Raw genomic sequence first — 25,634 nt, forward strand, 5'->3', positions numbered from 1 at the left:
TAAACGGAGTTATAGGCGTTTAAAGTTTCCAAATTTTGTCCGGCCTCTCCGATTGACTCGGTCCACCGAGCGTCGCCGAGACCCGTTAAGCATCGAACAGTCAGAACTGTTGATTGATCGGGTCCATAAAAATGGCATTCCGCAGCGTTACAGAGTCGGGAGTCGGGTGCATAATTTTATCCGCTCACAAAATACGCCAGCGACAGTCTGCGCCGAGCCCATTTCCACACGATTGTCAAACCGATCCGAGCCGAGTCGAGCTTTTCCCGCACGTCCAGCGCAGCACCGTGGCGTGCTTTGCGATTTATCGATTAACTCCCATTTAAATTTATGGAAAAGGATCGATAAGAAGATCGATCTGAATAATCGATTCTTTGCCACGGCTCTAAATGGGGAAATATCGATGATTGGTCCGGCGATGTGACAACTCGGCCGATTCCCACGATCCGGCAATTTTACAGCCGCTGCCAAATAGACCCATTAGCCGTGTACAAAGTCCGGATTACATCGGGCACCGTACGCAATTTTTATTTCCTGTAAACGCAGTCCGGAGAGCTTTTTCGATTTCGATACATAAAGCTGCGGGATCGCCTATGTGCAGGGTGTTATAGGATTAAACCCGCCAGCTGGCTGATTTGTGAAATTGATAGACAAAGCTATAGATGAAAAAGATGAAGGGTTATGGAGGGATCCTATTGGTGGAAGCGGGTGGTTGTAGTGGACAAAGGAGGTACACTGGAAAAAAAAAACACATTGGATCTAGAGTCCAGACTCTTGAAAACATTGACAAGAAAAAGTGCTCTTGATTCAATCAGAATCTAGCTTAAATCAAGAACCAAGCCTCTTAATATAAGCGGATTTCGTTTTGATTCAAGCAAAAATCCGATTGAATCTAGAGTATTATATCTTGTCAATGTTTTCAAGAGTCTGGACTCTAAATCCAATGTGCATTTTTTTTGCAGTGTAGGTAATAGACTAACTAACGGTAACCTACGGACCCTTTAGTTAGTCAATCGTTTTCTCTCTTAGCCTATAGGAACCAACCATTTCAACCAAAAGGATAGACTAACTAACGGTAACCTACGGACCCTTTAGTCAGTCCATCTTTTTCTCTCTTAGCCTATATAGGAACCAACCATTTCAACCAAAAGGATATCTCCCTAAAATTTCTTTTTAACTTGAGATTTCTTGATTTAAGCTTAAATCCGATTGAATCAAGAGTATTTTTTCTTGTCGATGTTTTTAAAAGAGTCTGGACTTTAGATCCAATGTGTTTTTTTCCAGTGCGATGATTTTCCCTTAAATGTAGGTGCTGTAGTTGATCAGGCTAGTGCCAGCAATCGTATTTGATCCAGACGACTTGTAAATAAAATTAGGTTGAGATTTGATCATGAAAGAGCCAAAATCGGAAAGCTTGGGTCCAAAAAGATGGAGGGTCTTGCGGCCAGCAGAGAGAAATGAGCCCTTGTTCCTGATTGTTAACTCTCCGTACGGCTCACCTCTTTGAATTAATTAGTGAGGAAAATGTAATAGGTCCCAACGTGAACCCTAGAGGTGTCTATTTTAGTCTATCGGTATTTCTACTTGCACTAACAGTATCAACAGTCATTGTATTGGCAACTTTCACACTCTATCATGCCATCGTTTGAACTTCCAATTTCACGATATTCCTTTTCAAAACTACATTTCTTCATTAACGCTTTTAAAGAAAATCAGAAGTTATAACCCAATTTCAAATTTCAAATGCCCTCCTTTCAAGGAATTTTTCTTTTTTTACCTCGAGTACTTGAGCGAAAGCGTACTCGTCCTAGATAATAACACCCACAGGCAATGGATGTAAATTAAGGGATTGGAGGACAAGGCGCATGTGTGCAGTTTTTGAAAAATTGAGGTATTAATGATTTCAACCAAAACCAGTCTTGAAGTATATTCTGTAAAAAGTTCAAAACTAAAATCCAACTTTAAAGCATCAAAAAGTGAGCTTAAACTTCCTCTCCGCCATAAGGCTCCTCATAATTTCGAACCTCTAAACACGTATTTCTTGAAATAGCAAAAACTGCACTTGTGCACCTCGTCCTCCAAGCGCCTCATTGCACTCTTCTCGCTAAAAAAAAGTTTTGCTTTTATTTATTCCGACTGGATTTCTTGCATTTTGTTGTTTTCTGTGCATTTTCATCGATTGCTGGATTGTAAATTCAAAGTTGCCAATTTTTTAGTTTTTAAAGTTTTTAACATCACCTATTCCTCTTTTGAATTTGCGTTTTTTTGTCTTTTTCTATGAAATTTCTAAATTCTTTGAGCTTTTTCTCTCTTTTTTTGGTGCATTTTAATTATGTTTGTTTTTTCAAGTGCTTGATATTTTTAATGAGCTTCAGCAGAGTGTTTCTGCCTCATAAGATTATTACATTATTACTGATTTCTCAGTATTTTTGTCTTGAAAAATTATTTTCTCAATCCCAAACACAAATTTAAGCTATTGTCATCACGCTTTACTTCTACAAAGTATTTGGAAATCGCCATTTTTAATTACGTACCCATCCTTTTTTGCATTTGTGATTTTATGAATTTATTCAGCGTTAGCTATCCCTCCCAAGGTTTCAATTTCCTTAATTCATGATTTTTTTTCTCGATTTTTCCTTGCATAACGCTTCCAAGTTTGATTCTTTTAGCTGTGTACGCAGTGTAACAGTAATTACTCCATTTTTTTTTAAGAGAGAGGAGTTTCCCCTCAGAAAGATTTCCATGATTTGTATTTGTGAATTTTTCTGTATTTAACTAATGGTAATTTGTTTTTGTGTTTCAGGCAACTAATCCTTTAGTTCAAACTCATCATAGAACAAAATCCAGTCCAGATCAAATTAGCAATTTACTTGGCAATCTTTCTCTATCTGAAGGTACCATTATCCCTCTTTTTAATTGTAATTTCTTTGTATTTTTACGCAGCCTCCTTTTCAAACTCAATTTGAATTGCAGAATATTAATGCTAATACATAGAGTTGACAATGAGTCAAGTACTAAAACTCAGCTATCATCAGCAGGTTTCCTTTTTACTAGTTAGACCTGTGCTGCTTTGCTCAATATAAATTCTTTTCAGCAATTTATTTTTAGTCACCTTCAAATGCATCAGAACTTGTTTGGTGGTAAAATCAAAAAAAGATCTGAAGAAGTCATTCAATGTTGGAAATAATTTTTAAAAATTAGAGGGCAGACTATTGAGGACCCCAATGGAGGTATATTTAATTAAATTGATCCACTATTTTATGGTATCTCTGCCAGGAAAGTTTCTATACTGTCTTATATTTTTACAACTTTCTTTAGGTTAAAACTGAACTTTTCTCTTTTTACCACCCTGTTAGATTCTCTGCAGGTTCTCTGAAGCTGTTCAGTAAACCATTCATTCGGAAATTTTTAATTAATAGTTCAGTACTTCAAAATTGATGTTGTCAATATGTAAAGGAGGAATGTACAAAGTTCCTTTGTCATAATTTTATACTTTAAAATGATCTCTCCAGTTTGTGTCTGAAGCCTTGAGAATTAATTAATACCAAAGAAGTCTATTTTTGTGGCTAAAGTTAAAAGATGCATATCTCAGATTGAGACGTTTTAAGTAGCCGCTCTATTTTCACGTTTCTTAGTTAAAATTGATCAACACTTTCTTTTGAAATTTTCGGTGAATTTTCTTCCCTCTTTCCATTAAAACTTCACAAAATTGCCAGAAAAAAGTTTGGTTAGCTTCTATTGATGAAAATAAAACATTATTGAAGATTTTCATACATTGTTATTGAGATATGCGTATTTAGTCTATAGCCATTAAAAATGGTGCAGATAGACTCTTTTGCTTTCCAATTAACTTGGTATTGTATTTAAAAGTATCTCTTTTTTTTGCAGCTTCAAAGCGACTGATAGCATCAGAATCCATATCAGACCTTAGCCTAGGAACAAAACGAGCAAAGTCAGGCGTTGTATGTGATGTAGACTCTCCAAGGATAACACCGCCAGGGACGCCCCCTCCACCTTATCCAATCCCAGTGACGGCGCTACCTGAGTCAACCGCCGATCCAGTTAGTCCCCTGCAACAAGATGATCCAGATTCATCCAGAGGAGAGGTAATGCAATTATTGGTTCGCCAATATTGATTTAAAATGACACAAAAGCATCAATCAAGCACTTTCAGTTTGGTTTTGTTGGATTAGGTGTTATTTAGCATGATCAGAGAAATTCTTGATATAAAATGAGGGAGCTTTTTCTCGCAAGTCGTGTCATAGAAAATTTAAAAATTTTTTTTTAAAAATCAACTCACTTGCGATGAAAGTCTTTCAGTATTAGCAGACGTGTTCGGAGCTATGGCTCATTTTTGGTGCGACTCATGGTGCGAGTGGCACCAATGATGAGCCGTAGCTCGAAACACGTCTGTCGATACCATAAGACTTTCGTTGCAAGTGAGTTGATTTTTTAAACAAATTTTTAAATTTTTAAGGGAAATTCTTATCTTGGAGTTTCACTGAAATGTTTTACAGAATGAAACAACTCATAGTAGTAGATCTATTCCCTTATAATGATTTTCACCTGTTATGTCTGATTGTGTAATAAACATATTGTTAGACAGGATTCAGAATGAGGTGTCCAAAAATAGTAATACTCATATAGAGCTATCAGAAACTGATAAAATAATCATTTTTATCACAATACAAGATGAATCTGAGAGAGAAAGAAGAGGGATGATAAAACAGTGGAAGATATTCATTTGTTGAACCCTTTCAAAAGAGTTAATAGATTTTTAAATAGTATCTGAAAATTCTTCATCTCTATGGGTGCCATATTGATATAGATGTCCTAAGTTTAAAACCTCGTATCTTTGTTGGGATGTTTCAAAATGTCCACTCCTATTTTATTTTTTCAACGAAAGACAAGCTAACTTTATAGCTTCTAATTTGTACATAATATTCTGCTAACAGACTGGACAAATTAAGGAACTTTCGAGAAAATATGCTGACTAGTTTTCCAAAGAAAAAATACAGTATGACAGGGAGTATGTAATGTCGCAAACGGAGATATGTGGTTTTTGCTATTTGACTATCGATGTAAGTACAGGTATCAAAAGATTTTTCACCTTTGCTCATCAGTTTAGTCCATCTTTCAATCAAGTTTAACTTGTTACTCAATTATTTTCCCCATCAAGGAGTATAAATATTCGGATTTTGATGTCTTTATTCTGTCTCTTTCAGCCACCTCCTACTGATAGTGGACAGCTGGAGGCTTCTCCAGTCAAAACGAATCATGGTGCTTTTGTTACTCAACAACCTATAATTTCAATGGAAGACGATGAAATGTCTGATCAAGAAATGGTAAGTTTAAATCTTTTTGATCAATTATCAGAAAGATGCTAGTATTTATGTGATGCAGCAAGGTTGAATATAGCTCCAGGTGGAAAATAAAATTATTCAGTACAGAACAAAAACCAGTTTTGGATTAACGGAATCTATGCTAATCACTCTCAAAATCACTCTCAAATACTTGCAGGAACATTAGGTCAATAGTTCCAGCCCTAATTTGTATCATTCATCAATGATTTTATAATTGTCTGAAGTAATATACAACCTGTAACGACCCCATTATTCCCTGTTTCTATTCCACATACTCTGCCAAAGTTTTCTCTTTGGGAGGGTATGGAATCGATTGAAAAATGAAAACGTGAATCGATCGACATGAATCGATCGACACCGATTTGATCGACAAATTGTTATAAAACCGGTGTCGATTCGATCGACATGAATCGATCGAAAAATGAAAACGTTATTCAATCGACACCGATTTGATCGACAGTTAATTTAAAAACACCGGTATCAATTCGATCGACATGAATGGATCAAAAAATGAAAACTTGAATGGATCGATGTGAATCGATTGACACAGATTCGATCGACTCACGGGTTTGTCGATGGATTCACGGGTTTGTCGATCGATTCACAGGTTTGCTGATCAATTCACAGGTTTGTTGATCGACTCACGGGTTTGTCGATCGACTCACGGCTTTTGTCGATCCATTCACGGCTTTTGTCGATCGATTCAGGGGTTTGTTGATGGACTCAAGGCTTTTGTCGATCCATTCACGGGATTGTCAATCGATTCATGGGTTTGTCGATCGATTCACGGTTGTCGATTGAATCAGTGTCGATTGATTCACATTTTTATTTTTCGATCCATTCATGTCGATCGAATCGACATGGGCGTTTTTAAATTAACTGTCGATCGAATCGGTGTCGATCGATTCACGTTTTAATTTATCGATCGATTCATGTCGATCAGATCAATTCATGTCAATCGGATCAATTCATGTCGATCGGATCAATTCATGTTGATCGGATCGGTTCATGTCGATCGGATCGACATCAGTTTTTTAATAATTTGTCGATCGATTCATGTCGATCGATTCACTTTTAATTTTCATGTCGATCGAATCCATACCCTCCTTTTCTTTGCACCAAATGATTCAGAATTTATCTAACATTATTTGACAATTTATCTTAATTCAATGGCTTTTGTTTCCAGAACCAGTTAGAAGATCATGGCCCATTCAAAAGCCTATCAAAATTATGGGAACATAATGCACATTTAGCTGTCTTCATGAATTATGTGATATCAAATAGTGATCCATCGAGTTTGGTAAGTTAATTTCTTTCAATTCCTCGTTTTTCAGTATTCAAGCCATCAATAGTAAAATCGCTCATTTCTGGAGGTTGTGAGGATTTTCAGAAACCAGCGACAAAGAGCATAATTTTTAGGCTAGGAACTTAAATTTCATTTTAGTTATCTGATTTTCAAGAATGTTTGCTCTGAGTTCTGTGGAGGGTGCAGTTAGGAATAGTGAGCCACATACTTTTGTTGAAGGTAAATAACTTAGATGGCATTTTTAGTTTGGGATTTTGCAACGTAGAACTATTAACATAACACCTGTAATGTGGTTAGCACTTATTTTTAAGGCACTGCACTTAAGGTGTGTGATGGGCATGGCCAAAGTCAGATCTATGCAAATTGATGGTCATGTCAACAAATAAGATCAGTCGATTGGTGTCGGACTCCCTTACTTTAAGTGTGGGGTCTGTGTAATGCTTTAAGTGCGATGCCTTAAATGATATACCATAAAGTAAAAATCTAAAATTCAAACAAATTTAATGTTTTTTCAGTCCAGCCATTTGTAATTTTGATGGTTCTAGAGTACTTCTAGTCTTGTCATTTCAGCCTGAACTTAATCATAATTATTATCCTCTTTTTGAATCCATATCGACGATGTTAGTCGGCAATCACATGACTCGGTTTGCGACGTCGCAGACTTCCTGTCATACTTCATTTTTCAAACAGAAAACTACTCGACGGCAATTCTTTAAAACTGCCATGATTTGTTTGCTCTGTGTGAAGAAAATTCTGCAAAAACTTCAAGGAATAATGTCCATTTGTACTCCTTTAAAAAAATAACATGAACGCGGAGATTTTCAGACGCCGCAAACGAGTTAGGTGATTGCCAATGTACACCGTCGATATGTATGTACACAGACATACTAAATTTTGTCAAAAAAATCTTTTCCAAATTTCTGTCCTACGACCATCATTTAACATTCATTTGCTGTTTTTTCGCCCGTACAAATATTGCTTTTTTAATTGACCGACAGTAAATCTTTCTCTCTGATTTCAGCTTTTCTACCTTGTAACGGATTTATACAAGGAAGGAAATGCAAAGGAGATGAAAAAGTGGGCGTATGAAATTCACTCCAGTTTTTTGGTTCCTGGGGCTGTAAGTATCAAGTTTTGCATAATTCACCTCTTCTCGAATTTAATGTGTAAATTGCTAAACATGATAAGCGTCTATGTCAATGCGTGATGTGCTTGTTCTACTTTTCATCATTTATTCCATTACCAAAAAAACTAAGGCTGTGCTTGTTCTACTTTTCATCATTTATTCCATTACCAAAAAAACTAAGGCTTCAGAAGATTGTCGGTGGTTTCTTTGTTGACGTCAAGAACGAGTACAAAATTAGATACCAGACTGATTTAGTGACTTCCTCTAAGTTTTATATCACAGTTTTTATAGTCCAAATACAGGCACATAACCTTGTTGTATTTGCGCTATGGTGGTAAAATCGTCCAAATATTTCTTGCAGTCAAAATTGCTCATGTCTAATGAACCATCAATCGATTTGAAATAATTGGTTGCAAAATTGTAATTAATGGATTAATAGACTCACAGAATTTGGACATGAGTTTATGTTCTACTGTTTGAACCATTGCAAATTGATATGTTACGATTGGTAGAAATGACACAGCCACTTAATCAGACTACTTCCAAATTATAGAAGTTAGCCTTTGTATAATTAAACAAGAAGAAAAAATCCAACATGAGTATGTTGGAAAAGCGTGCCGAATAACTGAAATGTTGGACAAATACCTCTTATTTTCACGTCTTTGCTTTTTGCATCAATTGGTACTTTTTGCTAAATTTGTGAGAAAATATTGATTCATGAACGTTGAATGTAAATTAATTTTAAAGATTCCGTCCAATTATCTTGATTTTAAGCTGATATGCGGCATTTGCGCACGACCGTGATTTGGGCGAACTGCCGTGCATCGAAATCGCGTTCAGTTAATCTCTTTGGATTTCGAACTGTAACTTCTCTCCTATTCGGCCGATTTGTACAAATGAGGTCTCTTTTTATTTGTACTTCAACGGAAAGTAAAGAAAAACTCGCTAAATAGACGGAAAACAATTTTTGAGAAAATTTGGTGGCTCCTAGCATCACGGTGAATGGTTAATCGGTTAATCGCCTCGCCGTCTTTTATTGCCTTGCTCGAAACCGGACACCCAAAGCTATATCGCGAGATAACTGTAGTGGTTTAAGTGGATTTCGGCAGGGGCCATGGTTAGTACATAGTATAATGAGTCACGAGGCTCATCACAGATTGCACTTACAGTGCAAGACGCTCATTGGCTATAGAGTTTTGGCGGGAAAGAAGGTTCTAGAGTTGAGTCCTCCGAGCGTAAGAAAGCTCCTATGAGGTTTCTGTCAAATTGAATAATACGGTTTTAACAGAAAAATGTTCTCAAGGGTTTCCAATTAGCTGTTCATTAGATTTTTTGGTAAAAGACCATCAGGGCTTGACAGTGTAATGGTTCAAAGACAAAGAAACGGGTGCGAGGAAAAAAGTATATGGACGACCCGTTGAATAGCATTGGTTGATCTGTGTGCTGTACTATGGTACATCCGAGTGATTTCAAAAAGCGAGCCCTACTGGCACGCTTAAAAAAAGTGAGAACCACACTCAAATTGATAAAATAGAGCCCTATTGGCATGTTTTCTCCACTTCGCAATATGTACTGATGCAGTCTTCCACAAGTACTCAAAGTCTGATTTTTGTGACCAAAATTTTTAATAGACACTTCCCTTAAAAGGGAATGGCTTTATGAACGATTTGTGTTTTTATGTTGAAATCTGAACTATGATAAGGTATAAATTCAACAGCCTGAGGAGCTATTTTAGAATAATCAAATCTTGCACTATTATTATTAACTTCGTCCCTCCGAAGATCATGTTCTTACATATTTTTCATTGTTTTGTCTCGTAACTACCAAAAAACTGCAAGTAATCTTGCATGGAATTGCTGATTTGAAAATTTTGATAGGTATCCATTAGAGGTGTCGTCAGCTAAGTTGGCGCTTGTTTACATTCCGTTCGCAAGCAACTGCAATGCACTCGTCGAATAGGGATCGAGGATTGACTACGCTCACGATCGGGTAGCGGTCAATCCGTGTTTACTATTGGACAATTGCATTGCAATCGCTTGAAAGCGGAATGTACACAAGTGCCAATTTAGCTGTTGACACAAATAAAGTGTGGACCCGGCTTTATTTTACCATATATACTTACTGACAAAACCTCTACGTTATTTTTTCAACACAACTTTTATCAGAGATCTTGCATTCAGAGGTAACTCTAATACAACTCGGTAAGATAAATCTTATCCGAAGAAAGCATTGTCCTCTTCAGCCTAGTATGTCGGATTAAATTGGTCATTATTTCTTCATCATTTGATTGTCTCTTTTCAGCCGCTAAGACTGAATAATGTAGATGAAAATGTTGCTCGAGAAATAGATGAGGTTCTACTGAATGAGTCGGACCGGGAGGAGATTTTAAGAAAAGTAAGTTTATCATCTCTCTTCATTAACTTATACTATCCATAAGTTAAATCCTCTTGAAATCTGTTCTTCACTGCTCAGGTTTCTGTTTAATTTATGCTTAATTTGTCAGCAATTTTTTTTTATTTTATGTTCAATTTTTATCTCTCTCTTTTTTTTGCCTGTTTCATCCTAATTTTTGAACATTTTCGCTCTGCTGAAATTTGAAACGTTGATTATATGAAGTATGCACGTTCATGGACTGAATGATTTACTTCCTAGCCCAGTCCACTCTCGTCTTCATCAGGCCGATATCTAATGTGACTACATAACGAATAGAGGTCATAAGGCTCACCTTTCAGTAATACGAATTGATGATTACCTAAATAAATATCATGAACCTGCATTACAAGGCATATTCTCATATGAGAGGGTGAAGACATGTACGTCTAAATTTTCCCTGAAAAGTTTAGTCGGGTGTTAGGGGCAACAATAGCTGCAACCAATGAGGTAGACGTATTTACTTCACATTCTTAATTACAGGAACGCCCTTTTATTATTTTTTTATCCAAAGATAAATCCAGAATAATACAAAAGGCACAAATGTTTGATATTTTATCATATTTTTCTAATTTTTCTCCAACTAAGTCACCTCCCATGTCCCAAATTGAAAATCTGTAAGAATGTATTATGTGCTTGTGGAATTTTGTCTATATATTTCAACAAATTTGTGAAATCCAGGTTTGCTGTATATTTCCAAGATTTTCCTGATAAGCTCAACTTTTGTTTTCCTTAGATATTCTGGAAAGCACGTGTGAAAGCCAAAGAAGAACTGAATGAGCAGCTTGCAGATTTCCAGCAAACCCGTACGGCTGGTCTGGGAACGTTGTTTGGTCCAACTGATGCTCAACTGGACGAAACAATCCATGATAAGAACAAGGAACAAAAAATTATTGAACAAATTCTTATACCAAAGATGGAACCCTTCATGTGAGTCAAACATGGTTTAAGTGGTCTAAAACAGTACATTTACTTAAATTTTCTAAAACACTTTTTGTATATTTTACATAATACTTGAATAGGAAAATAAGCGCATCTTACCCCCATGCTCCGTTCTCCTGGATCAGAATGTGATTTTCATCCCTGCATTAAACATTTTAAAAATAGAATCCCCTAAATTTTAAAGCAAAAAAATTGAGCTTGTTTCCAAGAGAAGCAAATGGAAGGTAAATCTTCAAATTGCCATTCAAACACTGTTACAGAATTTATTTCTCTAGTTGTTTGTCTTAGACCACACAGTCCTATCCGACAGACAGTACTTGACACTTAGGAAATGAGATGTAGGTATTCTTATCTTCCATTATTCCCTGAGAACTACTAGCGGGAGTAATGCTTATTTACGGTTCAAATACATAATTGAAATCTAATGCAGTCGCCATTATCAATGTGGTAGTTAATCATCTATCAGCATGAACAAATCACAGAGCATAACATCAGACCTGCCTATTCCCATTGGTTCCTGGAGGCTCTGTAAATGCTCAACATTTACCTCGATCTGCGAATCATTGGTTTACAGGACCCTAAAAACTCTGAATCAAGTCCAACAAAAAATATTGAACCTCAAGATTGACTTTTGCGGATCTATCTATTCCGTGAATGTAATTTGCTCAAGGTTCAAGGATACTCATCTCGTTTGTGTTTATTTCTCTACAGTGAGGATATGGAGCGTGAAGTAGTGGATGATCGTAGGTTTACAATGGCTGCTGCTCTTGGCACAATCATGGGCAAAGTTTTTGGCGTTCGTGGTCAGCATTTCAGTTCACTTCTAGACCGGTGTCCAACGTTCGTTTCGAAAGAGAAGTCATTAAAAGCCAGGCTCATTGGTCGTTCCCGGAAAGTAAGACTATCATTTCTATCCCCAATTTTCTAATCCTAACAATCTTTTGCATTGCCCAATAATTTCGAAAGTTCTCGTCAAAAGGACGAACGTCAAAAAATAAATGCTACGTAATGAGAATAAGTTCAGATTCATCCTTGGCACTTTTATACCAAAGTTCTATCTACCTCATAAATTTTTACTGTGTATAGCACAATAAAGAACCTATTTCATCCTCATCTATTATATCAATGGTGGATACCTGCAGCATAGCTTCATCTTATACGTAAAATTGGAATACCCAAGCAATTTATCTTATGAAACTGAGTTTTTTCAAATTGTTGATTTTAGGTGAGGGATGATGTTATGAGGGAGTTTCCCCTTGATTTTCTCTTTTTGTTCGATGTATATCTATTGGATTTTGGACATGGAATTTCAGGTTAACTCTTGGAAGTCTTTGAAGAGTCTTTAACAAAAAACGGTAGTCGAAATAGTTGAATGCCTTTGAACAGAATTTTATCTGTGAATGAGATAAAAGCTACTAGAATTCATTCTTCTGCCAAAGAATTGACCAGACTGCAGAGTGCAAAACTTCAAAATGCACCTCTTGATCACTATTCAGAGAAATAGCTTTTTGTCAGATTTAAATAAATTGTTATAGATTGCAGTCTTTCTCAATTACATACTGAGTTTATTCTCTGAGGTTGGAGTTTCCTAATTCAAGCACACAGAGAATAGACAGTAAAACCGCAAAAAGCAAATCCATCTATATCGTTCCAGAATCTCCACATCAATTTCGTTTTATCTCAAAAGAAAAACTCAATATTATTGCTTGAAATTTTCACAGAATATTCTTTAAACAGAGAAAGTAAAGGAAAAAACTTTTTAAGAAATGAGGTTGAGAATATTTCCATTCAGAAAATATTTTATGACATAAATGCTGCGGCGTTCCAAACTGAGTTACGCGTTTTTCACTTTCACTGTTGTAATACAAGATCTTTAGCAGAATTTGGAGCACAAGACTTTGATGCTAATTTCATGTGCAGCCTCCATTATTTTCGGATAATTATCTTCTTTCCTCATCATCACTGGTAATCTTCTTCTATGATATGTTTCAGGTAACTGTCCGAGGACACAATTTTGTAGCCCATCAGTATTACACAGTAACTTATTGCAACCACTGTCAACTTATCATTTGGGGAATCGGTCCTCAGGGTTATCAGTGTACTAGTAAGTTCAGTTACTCAATTTTCCTTAAAGTGTTTGTTGGAAACAATATTTAATTCAAAGTTATACCTACTTCTGTTTTTCATACTGCTGACAAAAAGCAACTCAGTAAGGTACAGCAAAAAACCTTAATGGTTTAAGAATAATGGAATATTTTATACATTTTTTTCTCTCAATAACTCATCATAGCTTTCAAACCCTACGAAAATACTTTTCGATATTGGAATGTCCTTACTATTTAAATCGTTAATGAGAATTATTCGTAGCTTTTTTCAAGTTCAAAAAGAGAAAGAAAGTTTCCAGCTTCTGGGTAATGTCTACCTCGACAGATTTGAGTGACAGCCTGGTGTTGCAAAGCGTCCTAATGCATTCAAAAAGCGACTACTGTATATGCTCGCCGATAACCTGCACCCCAGATGTTGAGAGGGTTCAAAAAAAAATTCATGTATAACCCACATGCGCCTACGGTGTTCTGTTTAGCTTACATTGTCAAGTAGCGCCTGATAGGTATTCAGTTTCCGTGAGTTTCACAGGTAACCCACACTCTGATTTTCGAACGCTGAAATTGGGGAAAAAAGGTGCGAGTTACCTACAGGCGTATACGGTAATACATACATACTTTTCAAATTCTAGTCATTGAAAGTAATAAATATAAATGAGTCAGTGGTACCTATTTTTTAAATGTACAGAGAGGACCATGCTTCCAGTAATTTTTTTTAGTTTTATTTTAATCCTGAATGGCATAGACACTCCGTTTTGAAAATGTCTGAAATGAAATCTGTTGGAGACAATATTTTTGGCGGGCTCTCATGATGTAGCCAGGCTGAGGAGACGGCATTTGCTGATTGGCTGAACTCAGCTTCAGGCAGCTTGCTATGTCAAGTCAACTGTCAGCTTTTGATAATATTTTTCTCCTTTTTTAAATGATTTTTAAACGTTGTCATGAACTTTTTGGTTTTTTCATAAAACTTTACGCAAGAAAAACTCCACTGTAACTCTGCAAAATTTCCTTATCACCACCCCAGTTTTAGCATAACTTCATCTTACTTTGATAAATGCCCAACATATTCAACGCAAATTTTTTTTTGCATTCGTTCTATATTATCAGAGAAAGGAGAGAAAAAAACTGAATTTGGTGACCACTCAATACAAAAACTTAAAATCAGGGTCTAAAATTATTTTAGCCCACTTGCTGTCAGTTTACTATTTGTTTGTTAGGGTCAGATAGGCGATGTTGATCGTAGGATCCTAACTTAGTATGTAGCATGTTAATTTGGATTAGACGTAATGGAGAATTTGCAAGGGTCTGAAATTTGATGAATTTCCTGTTTAAGTGGAATCTTCTGAGTGAACTGAACACGAAGATACCCTTGATTCATAAATTGAGCAATTATTAGAGGAGATATGACAAAATAACCGATTCTGCTAAAATACTTGTGTTTAAATGGGAAATGCCGCCAGATGACGTCACAAGGCGGCACATTTTCTCACTTTTAAATCAATTTTTCTCCAATTTCCCATGTCAGAAAAAAATTATGAAAAATATTGCAAACTCAGCTCATTAGGCACTTTCAGATGAAGCAATAAAAAAATTGCGTGCAAATTCTCCATTATTCGTTTCCACCCATGCATTTTTAAGAATTTAATATCTTCTGGTACATCATTTAGGTATGTGATTAAGCCAGGTTTTATTCATTTTTTTTAAAATATTTGTTTCAGACTGCAATCTAAACATTCACAGACCTTGTGTCAAAACGCTAGAAGAAAACTGTCCAGGACCACTAGAACGTAAAAAAGAAAAAGGGAACGACAGAATTAGCAAATTAATGGAAAAAATCCGTCCAGAAAGAGAAACTCGACGAAAACCGAGTTCTCTCATCATTGCTCAACGTAAGTGGATTTTCTCAGAATTCATTCTTCTATTTACTACTAGTGACTTCCAAGTGTCGTGTGATCATGGATTCCACAACTTTTTTTCAACTTCATACTCAGAACTTTTTCAAGTGAAAATTTTGCCATTTCATAAAAAATCTCACTCTTTTACTAATATTTACGAAGAATAGACACTAATTATTCCGAAAAATGATTACCTCTTTCATGTAACTGCCATACTAATCAACCCAACAAAATCTACTGATCATACGACCGGTACTGTAATTGAATGCATAAAAGCCATAATGGGACCTCTCTCTTTATCCTCATTCATCATCTTTGTTGGACTGCTCCTCATTTAAGTATCCCCCTTTATTGTATCATGAAGGTCTTGATAACCTTGCTCTGTACCTGAAAATTTCTCATATATTTTTAAAGTAAAATCATAAGTCAATAAAAATCAAGTCGCTCAAAAGAACGAAGAGTAAAAAGTTGTGGAATCTACGATACATGCAAACTTTTCTGAATTGTTGAAATATTCATGGCCGTTTTGCAAAGTAGGAATGATTAGAATCTGGTGAATAGTAGCGTTTCTGGTTTGTTTATTAGTGTGCTCTGTAGATTCGCTGTTCTTGGATGTGCACTCGTAAGCTGTGGGTTTGATAAATGGCTGGAGCTCTGCTTCTTCTTCGTTTTAAATTAATTTGAAGGCTCTCTGCTAATTTGACTTTGGAAGAAAATTTTTTCTCTCTCTTGTCAAGTAAACATTTTTAAAATAAAGCAGAGGACACAATTGAATTTTAAATTTAACAAGGTTAAAAACTCACTGATGAAGACTATGACACACTTTCATACCAGATGGGTTTCAGGCAGGCAGCTCATCATCCATACACCTAGTGACATCGGTGGGACAGTTGCACCTATGATGGGCTGCCTATGAAAATTTGTAAAAGTTGTCACAAATGAGCTTTTAACTTTGTCAAATTTTATATTAAATCATAATACTTGTGCGAAAAATTCCCTTCAATTTCAAAAGAAGTATAGAGCATAATGCACTGTATGAATTTTTAGTTTATTTACAAGTTGTACAGTTGCAAAACAATTTAGGACAGTTTTAAAAACACTCTAAAACAGTAGTATCATGATCGAAACTTAAGTTTGTTATGAATTCATAAAAAAATAGATCCATCAACAACACATCTTTTCGGCAAGGACATTTAACATGTAAATAACGAAGGGCAACAAATCACATTTGAGCAAAAAATACACATACAAAATATTAATCCTAAATTTGGTAAAAGCAAATGAAGCCAAACTTTTTATTAAAAAAAACAACAACAACATTGAAAAGTAAATACTTGAAGGATCAAGGCTTAACTAAACTGAAATAGTGTCAGTATTGTCATGGAGCTGAAACAAAATTTAGCTGCTCTCTATAAAGCAGGTGTCGGAGGAATAAGCTTTCTCAAAAGAGAGTTTCTTTTTGGAATCAGTAATCTGTAAGACAAGGCAAGAATATTTGGAATAGAACTGGGTCAGTTGTGCCAGTCAAAGAATCTTACGTTTTGATGGTCTCAGTTTACAGATTAGAAAAATTCAATGAGATCTGCTCAAAAGCTTAGTTTCTACGTCCAATATTAACAGGAATATTGCCCTTCAAGAAACACGATACGTGACATCATCTACTGCAGTAGTACATATCATGAGTTCCTCCATTTTGGATTTGATAATTATTGATGTACACATTTGCACTGGTTGCTTGACTTAAAACACAGATCGAACCAAGTTGGAAGGAATCCTTGTTATGCACCACTGCCGTGGAAGACATTAGACGCTGTGTTTTTGAAGGGTGATTCCTCCATCAATATTGGATGTGGAAACTTGCTGCTTGGTAAAATCTTTATATTTTTTGCTGACCCATAATCTGAAATGATCCAAACACAAGTCGCTGACCAGACCGGTTAACCCATTGTCAAGAGAAAAATCAGAATGGTGAAACAATTAATCTGTATCAAATCTAAGTTAATACCTAACCAACATTCATCTTACTTTTTGTTAAGTTTATACAATTCCACAAGTCTTGACCAGACCTATGAAATCTGTCATGTACTTCCTTTGCTAATCCAAAAACGAAGCGCTGAATAAAATCATAAGTTGCGGCACATTCAACCGGATACTTTGCATTCAGGGCAAAGTAACATTTAAAACAGAAATTGAATGCTGCCGGCAGTGAATCAAATGGGAATTTTACATCATCAATTACTACCAAACTTTGAGTGATTGCTCCAGGGGGTCCTACAGCAACAGTAGTAGGCTGAAATGGTAAACATCTTGCTGCCAAGAAATTCTTCTTTTCAAGCAACTTAGCCTCCAGGGAGTCAGGATCTGGTACCCTCAAGATGAATCCATCTCTACTCTCAAGCTTTGTTGGTTTCCACGGAATTGTGTCTCTCCTGGATTTATTCACATTGCCTGCGTTACTGAAAAGTAAAGGTAGCACCAACAAAGCTTCAGCACTACTGCGGTCAGATCCTGAAAGCAGGATAAAATAAAATAATTATTAGTATCGAACTTCAAGTCGGACAAGAATTCAGTTTTTTAGGCTAACTCAAGATGAAGAAAGAAGGGAAATAGGTTCCCAAGGAAACGTAAAAACCAGTAACGGTTAGAATAGCTGTCAGGTCACCTTAAATTAACGTAGGTTGTTTTTGAAATTTTAACAGTAAGAAACAGCATATATTATTGCTCTTCCGATGTAAGGGACTATCTCTATTTCTACATGAGCCGCGGCAAGCATAGAGGTATTTGGAGAATATGGCTGACGTGAAACGGGAGATATACATTTACGTCAGAGGAGCAAACAAAGTTAAATAACATAGAGACATAACATTAAAATAACATTTAAAATGTAGAATTTAGAGTGATCGCAGATAAGAATTTATCTATATTATCAGCTAACCCAGTGCCAGCTGTTGCGGTTAAACTTAGAATTACCTAATTTCATTTAGACGAATTATATTCTTTTTGAAAAATATATTAACAAAACGAAGTATAAGTAAGTAAAATGTTTAAATTTTGAAAAATCTCACCAATAAAAATGAAATCCACTATTTAAAAACTAGGATCAGATACCCTATTATCAGAATAATTTTTACTGAAGTGGTAAAAAAGAAAAATCTTTAAACTTAAAAAATTTGGCGGAAATTCCACTAAAGGAATCTGCTGTATGATTGACAATTGACAATCTCTCTGATTTTGAGGATACGATCTGTTTTTATATTGACTCTCCCAGTTCTTTTTGAGTTTGTAAGCTGCTTTTTTTGTAGACAATGGTCATTTGAGCCACTGAGTCCTTATCATCAGATCAACTTGTCGCTTGAAAAGCAAATAACAGTGACGTAGCATTGCGTTGAAGCGCATGTGATACTATGGCTGAGAAGTGACAATATGTTGAAAAAAATTTGTGATAAAAAATTTACACAACGTATTGTCACTCATAAAAAATTTACATAAGTAAATAAACTTGCAAACATACCATCAATGAAAAGATTAACTTTTGCTCGATGAACTGTTTGACGGAAAATAGGCTCCCTTAAATACTTTTGTTGGGAGTGGATCAAAATTTTTTCTGCTACATGACTCCAATTCTTAATAAAATTACCCTCTGCTGCAGGATGGGACAGTCGAAAATCCATCTCAATCTGTAACAGAAATGAATTAAAAAATTAAGAGAAGGCTACTTTAGTTGTAAGCAAATTTGGCTAAGTACTAACGTAAACGATTTCTTTAAGTTTGATGTTACAGCAGTGAGCTTTGACCAAATGTAGGTACAAATAAATAATCAAGTGATCGACATGAAGAGACACAATTTGCTTTTGCTTTTTCTTCTTCTCTCAATTACTTCATGATGATTTTACACAGTTAGAATAGGAGTTGGTAGTTACTTTCGGAACGGCTATTCATATTGAGCTGGTCAATATTTTTTACCTCTTTGTAAGTGCGACTTATTGCACAAAATCTGTCGAAAAGTCTTAGATGAAATCATGTGAGTTCCTTAAAATAATGTTTCTTCGTTTTCCATCGAAGTTCTCGACTTGTCTCAATTGTCATCATAGCATGAGGCATCTTCTATGATGATAACAATAATAATGACTTAACAAAATGAAAAGAAACTCTCATTGTCACAGACTATCACCGTCAAACATTTTACAAAAAGAAACAAGAGATAAATGTCAATTTAATCCTCAAGATTATTTAGATGTTCCATCAAACAGTTATTTTCTTCGTTTTGCAACTAGAGCGTAACTAAATAATATAAGAAGGAGTTTTATCTTACCAAAGGAACGCCCAAGTGTGGAACAGTCAAAATGGGGAACTCCCGGAAGTACCTGTGAATTGTATCACTTTCCTTATCTTGCAAGAGGGTCTCGAATCTAAATTCACGGGTTGTGGCCCAGTGACACTCAGCTAAATGTTGAGGCTTCAGATTCTGCTTCAGCCACTGTACAGACAGCTTTACTTGCTCTCCTGCGTAAAATACAAAAATAAGTTTCTTTCAAAACCATAGAATATTCAACAAGAAGATAAGTTACTGAAGCATTCACAAAGTATTGCTCTTGAACAAATTTTAATCATGCTATACTGTTTTCAAAATTCTGGACCCCCAGATATTTTTAAAAACATGAATGAAGGTAATCTAGAAAATGATTTAATGAATGTAATGCGCGTGCAATGTAGTGTGCATTTAATGAATGTGTGTTTGCGTTATGAAATAATTTTTTTTTTATATTTTTGTCAAGGATAAATGAAATCCAGGCAAAATGGCGCTAACTTCAAAATTATAAAATAGGTTTTTAGAATCATGAGTTACCAATTCTAAGCCATCTTCCCTGGTTTACAAGGCAAATTATCGCTTTTCAATTGAGAAGTGAATTCATATTATTTTACCTTGTTCATCTACAAAAGAAAGAAAGTATGTAAACGAAAAAAGTTAGTTACCAAAATTTTCCGGTTGCATTTTTGATATTATGTCTCTTGGTTTGATGAGCCCCACTTCTCGGAAATTCCGAAGACGTCTTTCATACTTGTCAAGAAGTCTTCCTTTTGCCTTCCTCGAACCCGCAATACTGCTGGAAGAACTATAGTAACTTTCGACTACTTCTTGCGGGAACAGTTCATTTATACTCTTGGCCAAGGAGTGCAGTTGAGTGCTTAATAATCTTGTGTTAGGATAGTCTTGAAATTCATGTTGCAAAATAATATCACATAATTGTAGTGCTTGATGTTTGCTCAAGAAATGCTTCAGCTCATATGCCCTCAAGATAAATTTTCCATGGTCACACATTTTCAAAGCCTCTTTCAAGGTAGCCCCGTTTGTTATCGAAAGGGGTTTATTGCGAGGTATAGCTGAAGCCTTTACCAAATCGAAATCAGACAAGGATGCTGGTAATAAAGTGTCTTTCTGTGGCAAAATAGTTTGCAAGGATTCTAAGTTTTTGCAGACGGGATTGCTTACTATGTTGGGTTGTTGTTGGATTGGAGGATTCTTCAGCAGTGTTTCAATTGTCAGCGGAGAAGGTAAAGCTAATCGCGAGTCAGGACCAGCCTTGCTAGGACTAGCAGCATGTGAGATGGAATTTGAGTCCTCTGAATCATCATCAATATATTTAGGAGTGGACCGATCTGTGTCAGTCAAGTCTAATTTATTTTCAAATGATGTGAAGGATTCACAGTGAGTTGGAGGAGAAGCCGTAAATGATTCAGAGTGTGTTGGAGGAGAAGCCGTGAACGATTCAAAGTGTGTAAGAGGGGGTGTAGCAGAAGTAGATTGAGGCATCTCGGTCAGGACAAGATAGTGAGGCTCATTTGATTCCCTTTGAGTTTTGGAAGGAGTGTCACTCACAGTTTCACTGCATGTGGAGGAAGGTATTTGATGGCCAGCTGCATCCTGGGGAAAGAAAAGTCAAGAAAAATGGCAAAAATTATTCAAACGAACAGAGTTCAGAAATGTCATTAAATCTTTCAGTTCTTGTACATCAAAAGGTACATGTATTCTCCGCCTGATCCCATTTCTGAGTTTCATCTTAAAAGTTCAGCGCAGATTAAAAACAAAAAAGAAACCCCATTAAAACCGAAGATACTTCAATGATTAGAAAATTTCTTTGACATGTTGTTCACCGGTCATAGAGAGAATAAAAATTAACGGTAGTAAAGTTTTGGTTTTTCTTGTCCTAGAAATATTGGTGTTTAGAAATAATCTTTAAGCCCTTAAGATGTGCTGTCTACGGATCAATTGAATTCGTCAACTTCTTTTTAACTTCACCTAAAAATTATGGAAGGCCAAATAACCAGTTGGGTCTGACCTTGGGAATCTTCATCTGCTATAAAATAATTTGAAAATTCTGGAGTTGATGTTTTTTTATTTAAAAAATTCATTAACAAGACTGTCAATTTTTTTTAAAATTTTCTACCATAAGGAAACAATAAAACAGTTTTTAAGACTTGGTCTAGAGAATTTCAGAAAACATAGATTATGAGGCAGTCTAATGAAGCTGAGTGTTTCTCCCTTTGCTTGTAATTAAAATTAAAAATATTTCTCTTCTTTTCCATTGACTTTACTTGTCAAAACCCTCAATTTTGAATTTCTGGCATAAAAGTTTCTATGTTTTGAAATACTTGAAATTAATGCTGTAAGAAAACTTCACGACTACATACAATAAGTATATTAATTTACAATGCAAATAACTAATCGATCCCTTAGAATAGAGGTGGCTCATCACTAATAGAAATACAAAACGAATGACCAAGGCTATGATGAATAATACATTGCTTCATCTGACTGTTGCATCCTTGAACATTACAAGATAAAACTTCTTTTAGAGACAGATTTATGTAGTCATGCTGCTTCTTGGTTTTGAGAGTTCATTTGAAAGTTACAATGAATTAAACTTACATCCTGTAAGGCTGCGAAGAAACGCAGTTGAAGTCCCAAAGGTAACAATTCAGCAAGATCTTGTCTCTGTTTGATATAAGGAAGTGTGTCATCGTCCACCCATGCTTCTGAAAAAAATTAAAAAACAAAATATTCGCAATGGAACTAAGAACCCAAAAGTTAAACTGTTTATATGTGCGAACATTTTTTTTTTTTTTTTTTTTTTTTTGAGTTTTGTGGCTTCTATTCCTTTGTATTGTTTAGATAGGAATCTACAGCCATCTATAGACAGAGGGGGTTATATTAATGATACAAGGGGTTTAAAGAATAGGAATGTATAGTAGGATTTTTTAAGGTTTTTAGAGAGTTGGGTGGGTAGATAGTAAGGTAAGAGTCCCCTACACCAGCTTCAGGCTAAATGTGCGAACATGCTAAGGAAGAATGCTGTGTGAACATTTGAGGGTATCCAATTCTCCCCGCTAAAAATTTAGTTTCGAGGAAAGTTATGAATATTATTTCTTCAAATTTTCAGATACTTTATACTTAAAACTTACTTTATACTTAAAAATACTTCATACTTTAAAATTGAGTACAAATAAAATTCTCTTAGATATTGGAAGTTTTTGCGGTCTGAACTTAACGTTTAAACAACTGTAGTTCCAAGAAAACCCCGTTTAAAATTCTATCTCCTGAATGATTAGGGCTCGAAAGTGCTGGGTTTAAATCCAACTTTACGCCCCTCACTAACGCAAATACAAACAAAACCCTTCGCAACATATTATTCAAGACAGGAGAATGAGTTGTCAAAATCTAATTTTTTATCCAAAAAGACAGAACAACAGTCGCATCGGGCTGGTTCTCCAGTAGAGACTGAGAGAGTGCGGCTTTCATTTAAAGCGCTAAATTATTGCGCTTAAGAGAAAGTCCTGACTGAAGAAAACAAGAAATAATACCTGTACCGATAGCATAACTGTGTATATGCACTACAGTGGTCACTTATAAAGAACAGACACGAACAAACACTTATGAAAAACATTGAACAAGAGAGCAGAACTGGATTATGTAACTGTAGTCTCTGATTTAGTTCTAAACTGCGAATTTGAAGAGCCATGAGACACACATCAGATGTGTAATCACTTGGTTTGGGCCAAAGAAACCTTGAACTACATGAGATCATATCGGTAAAGCTTGAGAGGTCAAAAGGCTTATAATACTAAATAAATGGTGAACTTCTAACTCTTGAATGAATTCAGGACCACATACTTAAGACAAAGAAACTGCAAAACATTTGATTTGAGGCGAAAATGAAAAGAGGATGGTCAAAAAAAAGTAAAAGAAGGAAGTCTGGATTTGGACACTGGACTTGTAAGACTGATTTTCAGAATGCACCTTAAAATGAGCCGACAATTACCATTTGAGTGGTATTTGAAGTAGTAAAAAAAATGCTCCCTGAAAGTTTTGCCTGTGTAAAGCAAGGTCCTTTTTCTCGTAGACAGTCTCTGTTATGACGCGCCATACTAAGGAAGAACGCCGTATGAACCTTCGTACGTTGCCATATTTATTTTAGTAAAATATGAATTTTCAGAGGAACTTGCGATTTTTTACTGTCCAATTTTTCAGAGAATTTTCGAGGTAATGTAATCTTAAGTATCTGAAAATTTTCAGGAGAAACACGCATAATTTCCCCCCAAAATTGTTATATTAAGAGGGGCAACTTGGCAACTCTCTGATATTCATACGGCGTTTTTCCTTAGCTTGGCAGTATACTGCCGTGCTAAGGAAGAACGCCGTATGAGCCTTAAGACGTTGCCAAGTTTCTTCCGATAAAAACTGAAATTAATGGGAAAATTTCTTCCGATAAAAACCGAAATTAATGGGAAAATTGTAAATATTATTTTCCAAAATTGTCAGACAATCTTGTACGTAATTTAACTAATTTATCCACAAATTTCAAGAAAAAATATGCATGAACGTTGTATAAAATACATGTTTCATTCGGATAAATTTGGCAACTCTGAAATGCCCCTACGGCGCTTTTCCTCAGCATGGCAGTATGCGTTTTTTCTGCAATGAATGAATCAATAAGTGCGTGAAAACCTCCGACCAACCTACCCTTGAACTTATCCAAGAAAGAAGAAGCTCCAAGTTTCGCGAGAATCAACTCAACTCGCGTGAAAATCATTTTTCCGGGAGAGTAAATTTATCACACCCAAAGTTCAAGTTTATTAATTCGAAAACTGAAAACGCCACAATTTCCACTAAACTGCCGAACAAACCATAAGAGGCACCACTTGTACTCGGTATGGAAGAAGGTGTCCACTCGGGGAGAACGATAACGGCACTAACAGCGCCGGTAAGAAGTCGGGTCAGTTTACCGGATAGGGGTGGTTAGTGCAAGTGCGGTGAACCTTGAAGCCAAGTCCGGAAAATCCACCCCCATTTTACCGGACGCCGCGCCGTCGGGACACAGGAATTTCCGGGTTTGTTCGAGCGGGATTCCCTCAATCTCTTCGGATCGAAGTCAAATAAAGTTCGGCAATAAAAAGGAGCCGTTAAGAAATCCAGAAGAATGAAATTGAGGCATAAAACGGACTTAATACGTTTTGGATTTGTGTCCGGGACGTAATATCTTCACCATCCGGCCAAAGTATCACAAGCGCCTTGCGACGTTTCAAAATTTCCGCCGTCATTTACTTTTTTGTAGAGAAATTGTTGGTTAAATCTTTTTGAAGATTTTACTGAATTTTATCGGCAGCACATAGAAAATTCATTGCAATTTTTGGATAGCTTCTTCGAACAATTTCTCTGCAAAAAAATAAAATGGTGGCGGAAATTGTTAAACGCCGCATGGCGCTTGTGATACTTTGACCGGAAGGTGACGATATCTGGAGAAATTATACGCTAATTGCAACTAGAAAATATACGCAAATTTATTATTTTAAACGTTAAAGATCCATCCATGAATGGTATGGAAGAAACTCGCAGCTCATTCCCAAGTTGGCCGGACCAATTAACCGCCTTACTGTTTAAACAACGCATCAGCCATTCTAACACAAGTAAAAATAACAATCAAACCACTTTGATCAGCGTGAATTCAGCGAGATTTCAGGCAAAATCGCAACCAGAAAAAAACGCGAATTTATTATTTTAAACGTAAAAGATCCATCCATGAATGCCATGGAAGACACTCTACGCTCATTCCTAAGTTTGCCCGACCAATTAACCGCCTTAATGTCTAAACAACGAATCAGCCATTCTAACACAAGTAAAAATAACAATCAAACCACTTTGATCAGCGTGAATTCAGCGAGATTTCAGGCAAAATCGCAACCAGAAAAAAACGCGAATTTATTATTTTAAACGTAAAAGATCCATCCATGAATGCCATGGAAGACACTCTACGCTCATTCCTAAGTTTGCCCGACCAATTAACCGCCTTAATGTCTAAACAACGAATCAGCCATTCTAACACAAGTAAAAATAACAATCAAACCACTTTGATCAGCGTGAATTCAGCGAGATTTCAGGCAAAATCGCAACCAGAAAAAAAAACGCGAATTTTT

General features: G+C 35.9%; 1 protein-coding gene across 1 annotated transcript; it reads right to left on the reverse strand.

Moving 5' to 3' along the window:
• Window positions 1–15,169: 15,169 nt before the first annotated feature.
• On the reverse strand, window positions 15,170–22,972 carry LOC140224961 (uncharacterized). The gene is made up of 3 exons (XM_072302103.1): window positions 22,093–22,972; window positions 19,477–21,087; window positions 15,170–18,841 (listed from the first exon to the last, which is right to left on the reverse strand). Exon 2 carries the CDS (start codon window positions 20,974–20,976, stop codon window positions 20,131–20,133), a length of 846 nt encoding a protein of 281 aa, XP_072158204.1. The 5' UTR covers window positions 20,977–21,087; window positions 22,093–22,972; the 3' UTR covers window positions 15,170–18,841; window positions 19,477–20,130.
• Window positions 22,973–25,634: the final 2,662 nt, after the last annotated feature.

Source organism: Bemisia tabaci, chromosome 7 (assembly GCF_918797505.1).
Source record: "Bemisia tabaci chromosome 7, PGI_BMITA_v3".
NCBI lineage: Eukaryota > Metazoa > Arthropoda > Insecta > Hemiptera > Aleyrodidae > Bemisia > Bemisia tabaci.

Excerpts from the sequence above, each read along its gene's own strand:
- LOC140224961 (XM_072302103.1), bottom strand. The coding sequence starts at position 20,976 with ATGCCTCAATCTACTTCTGCTACACCCCCTCTTACACACTTTGAATCG.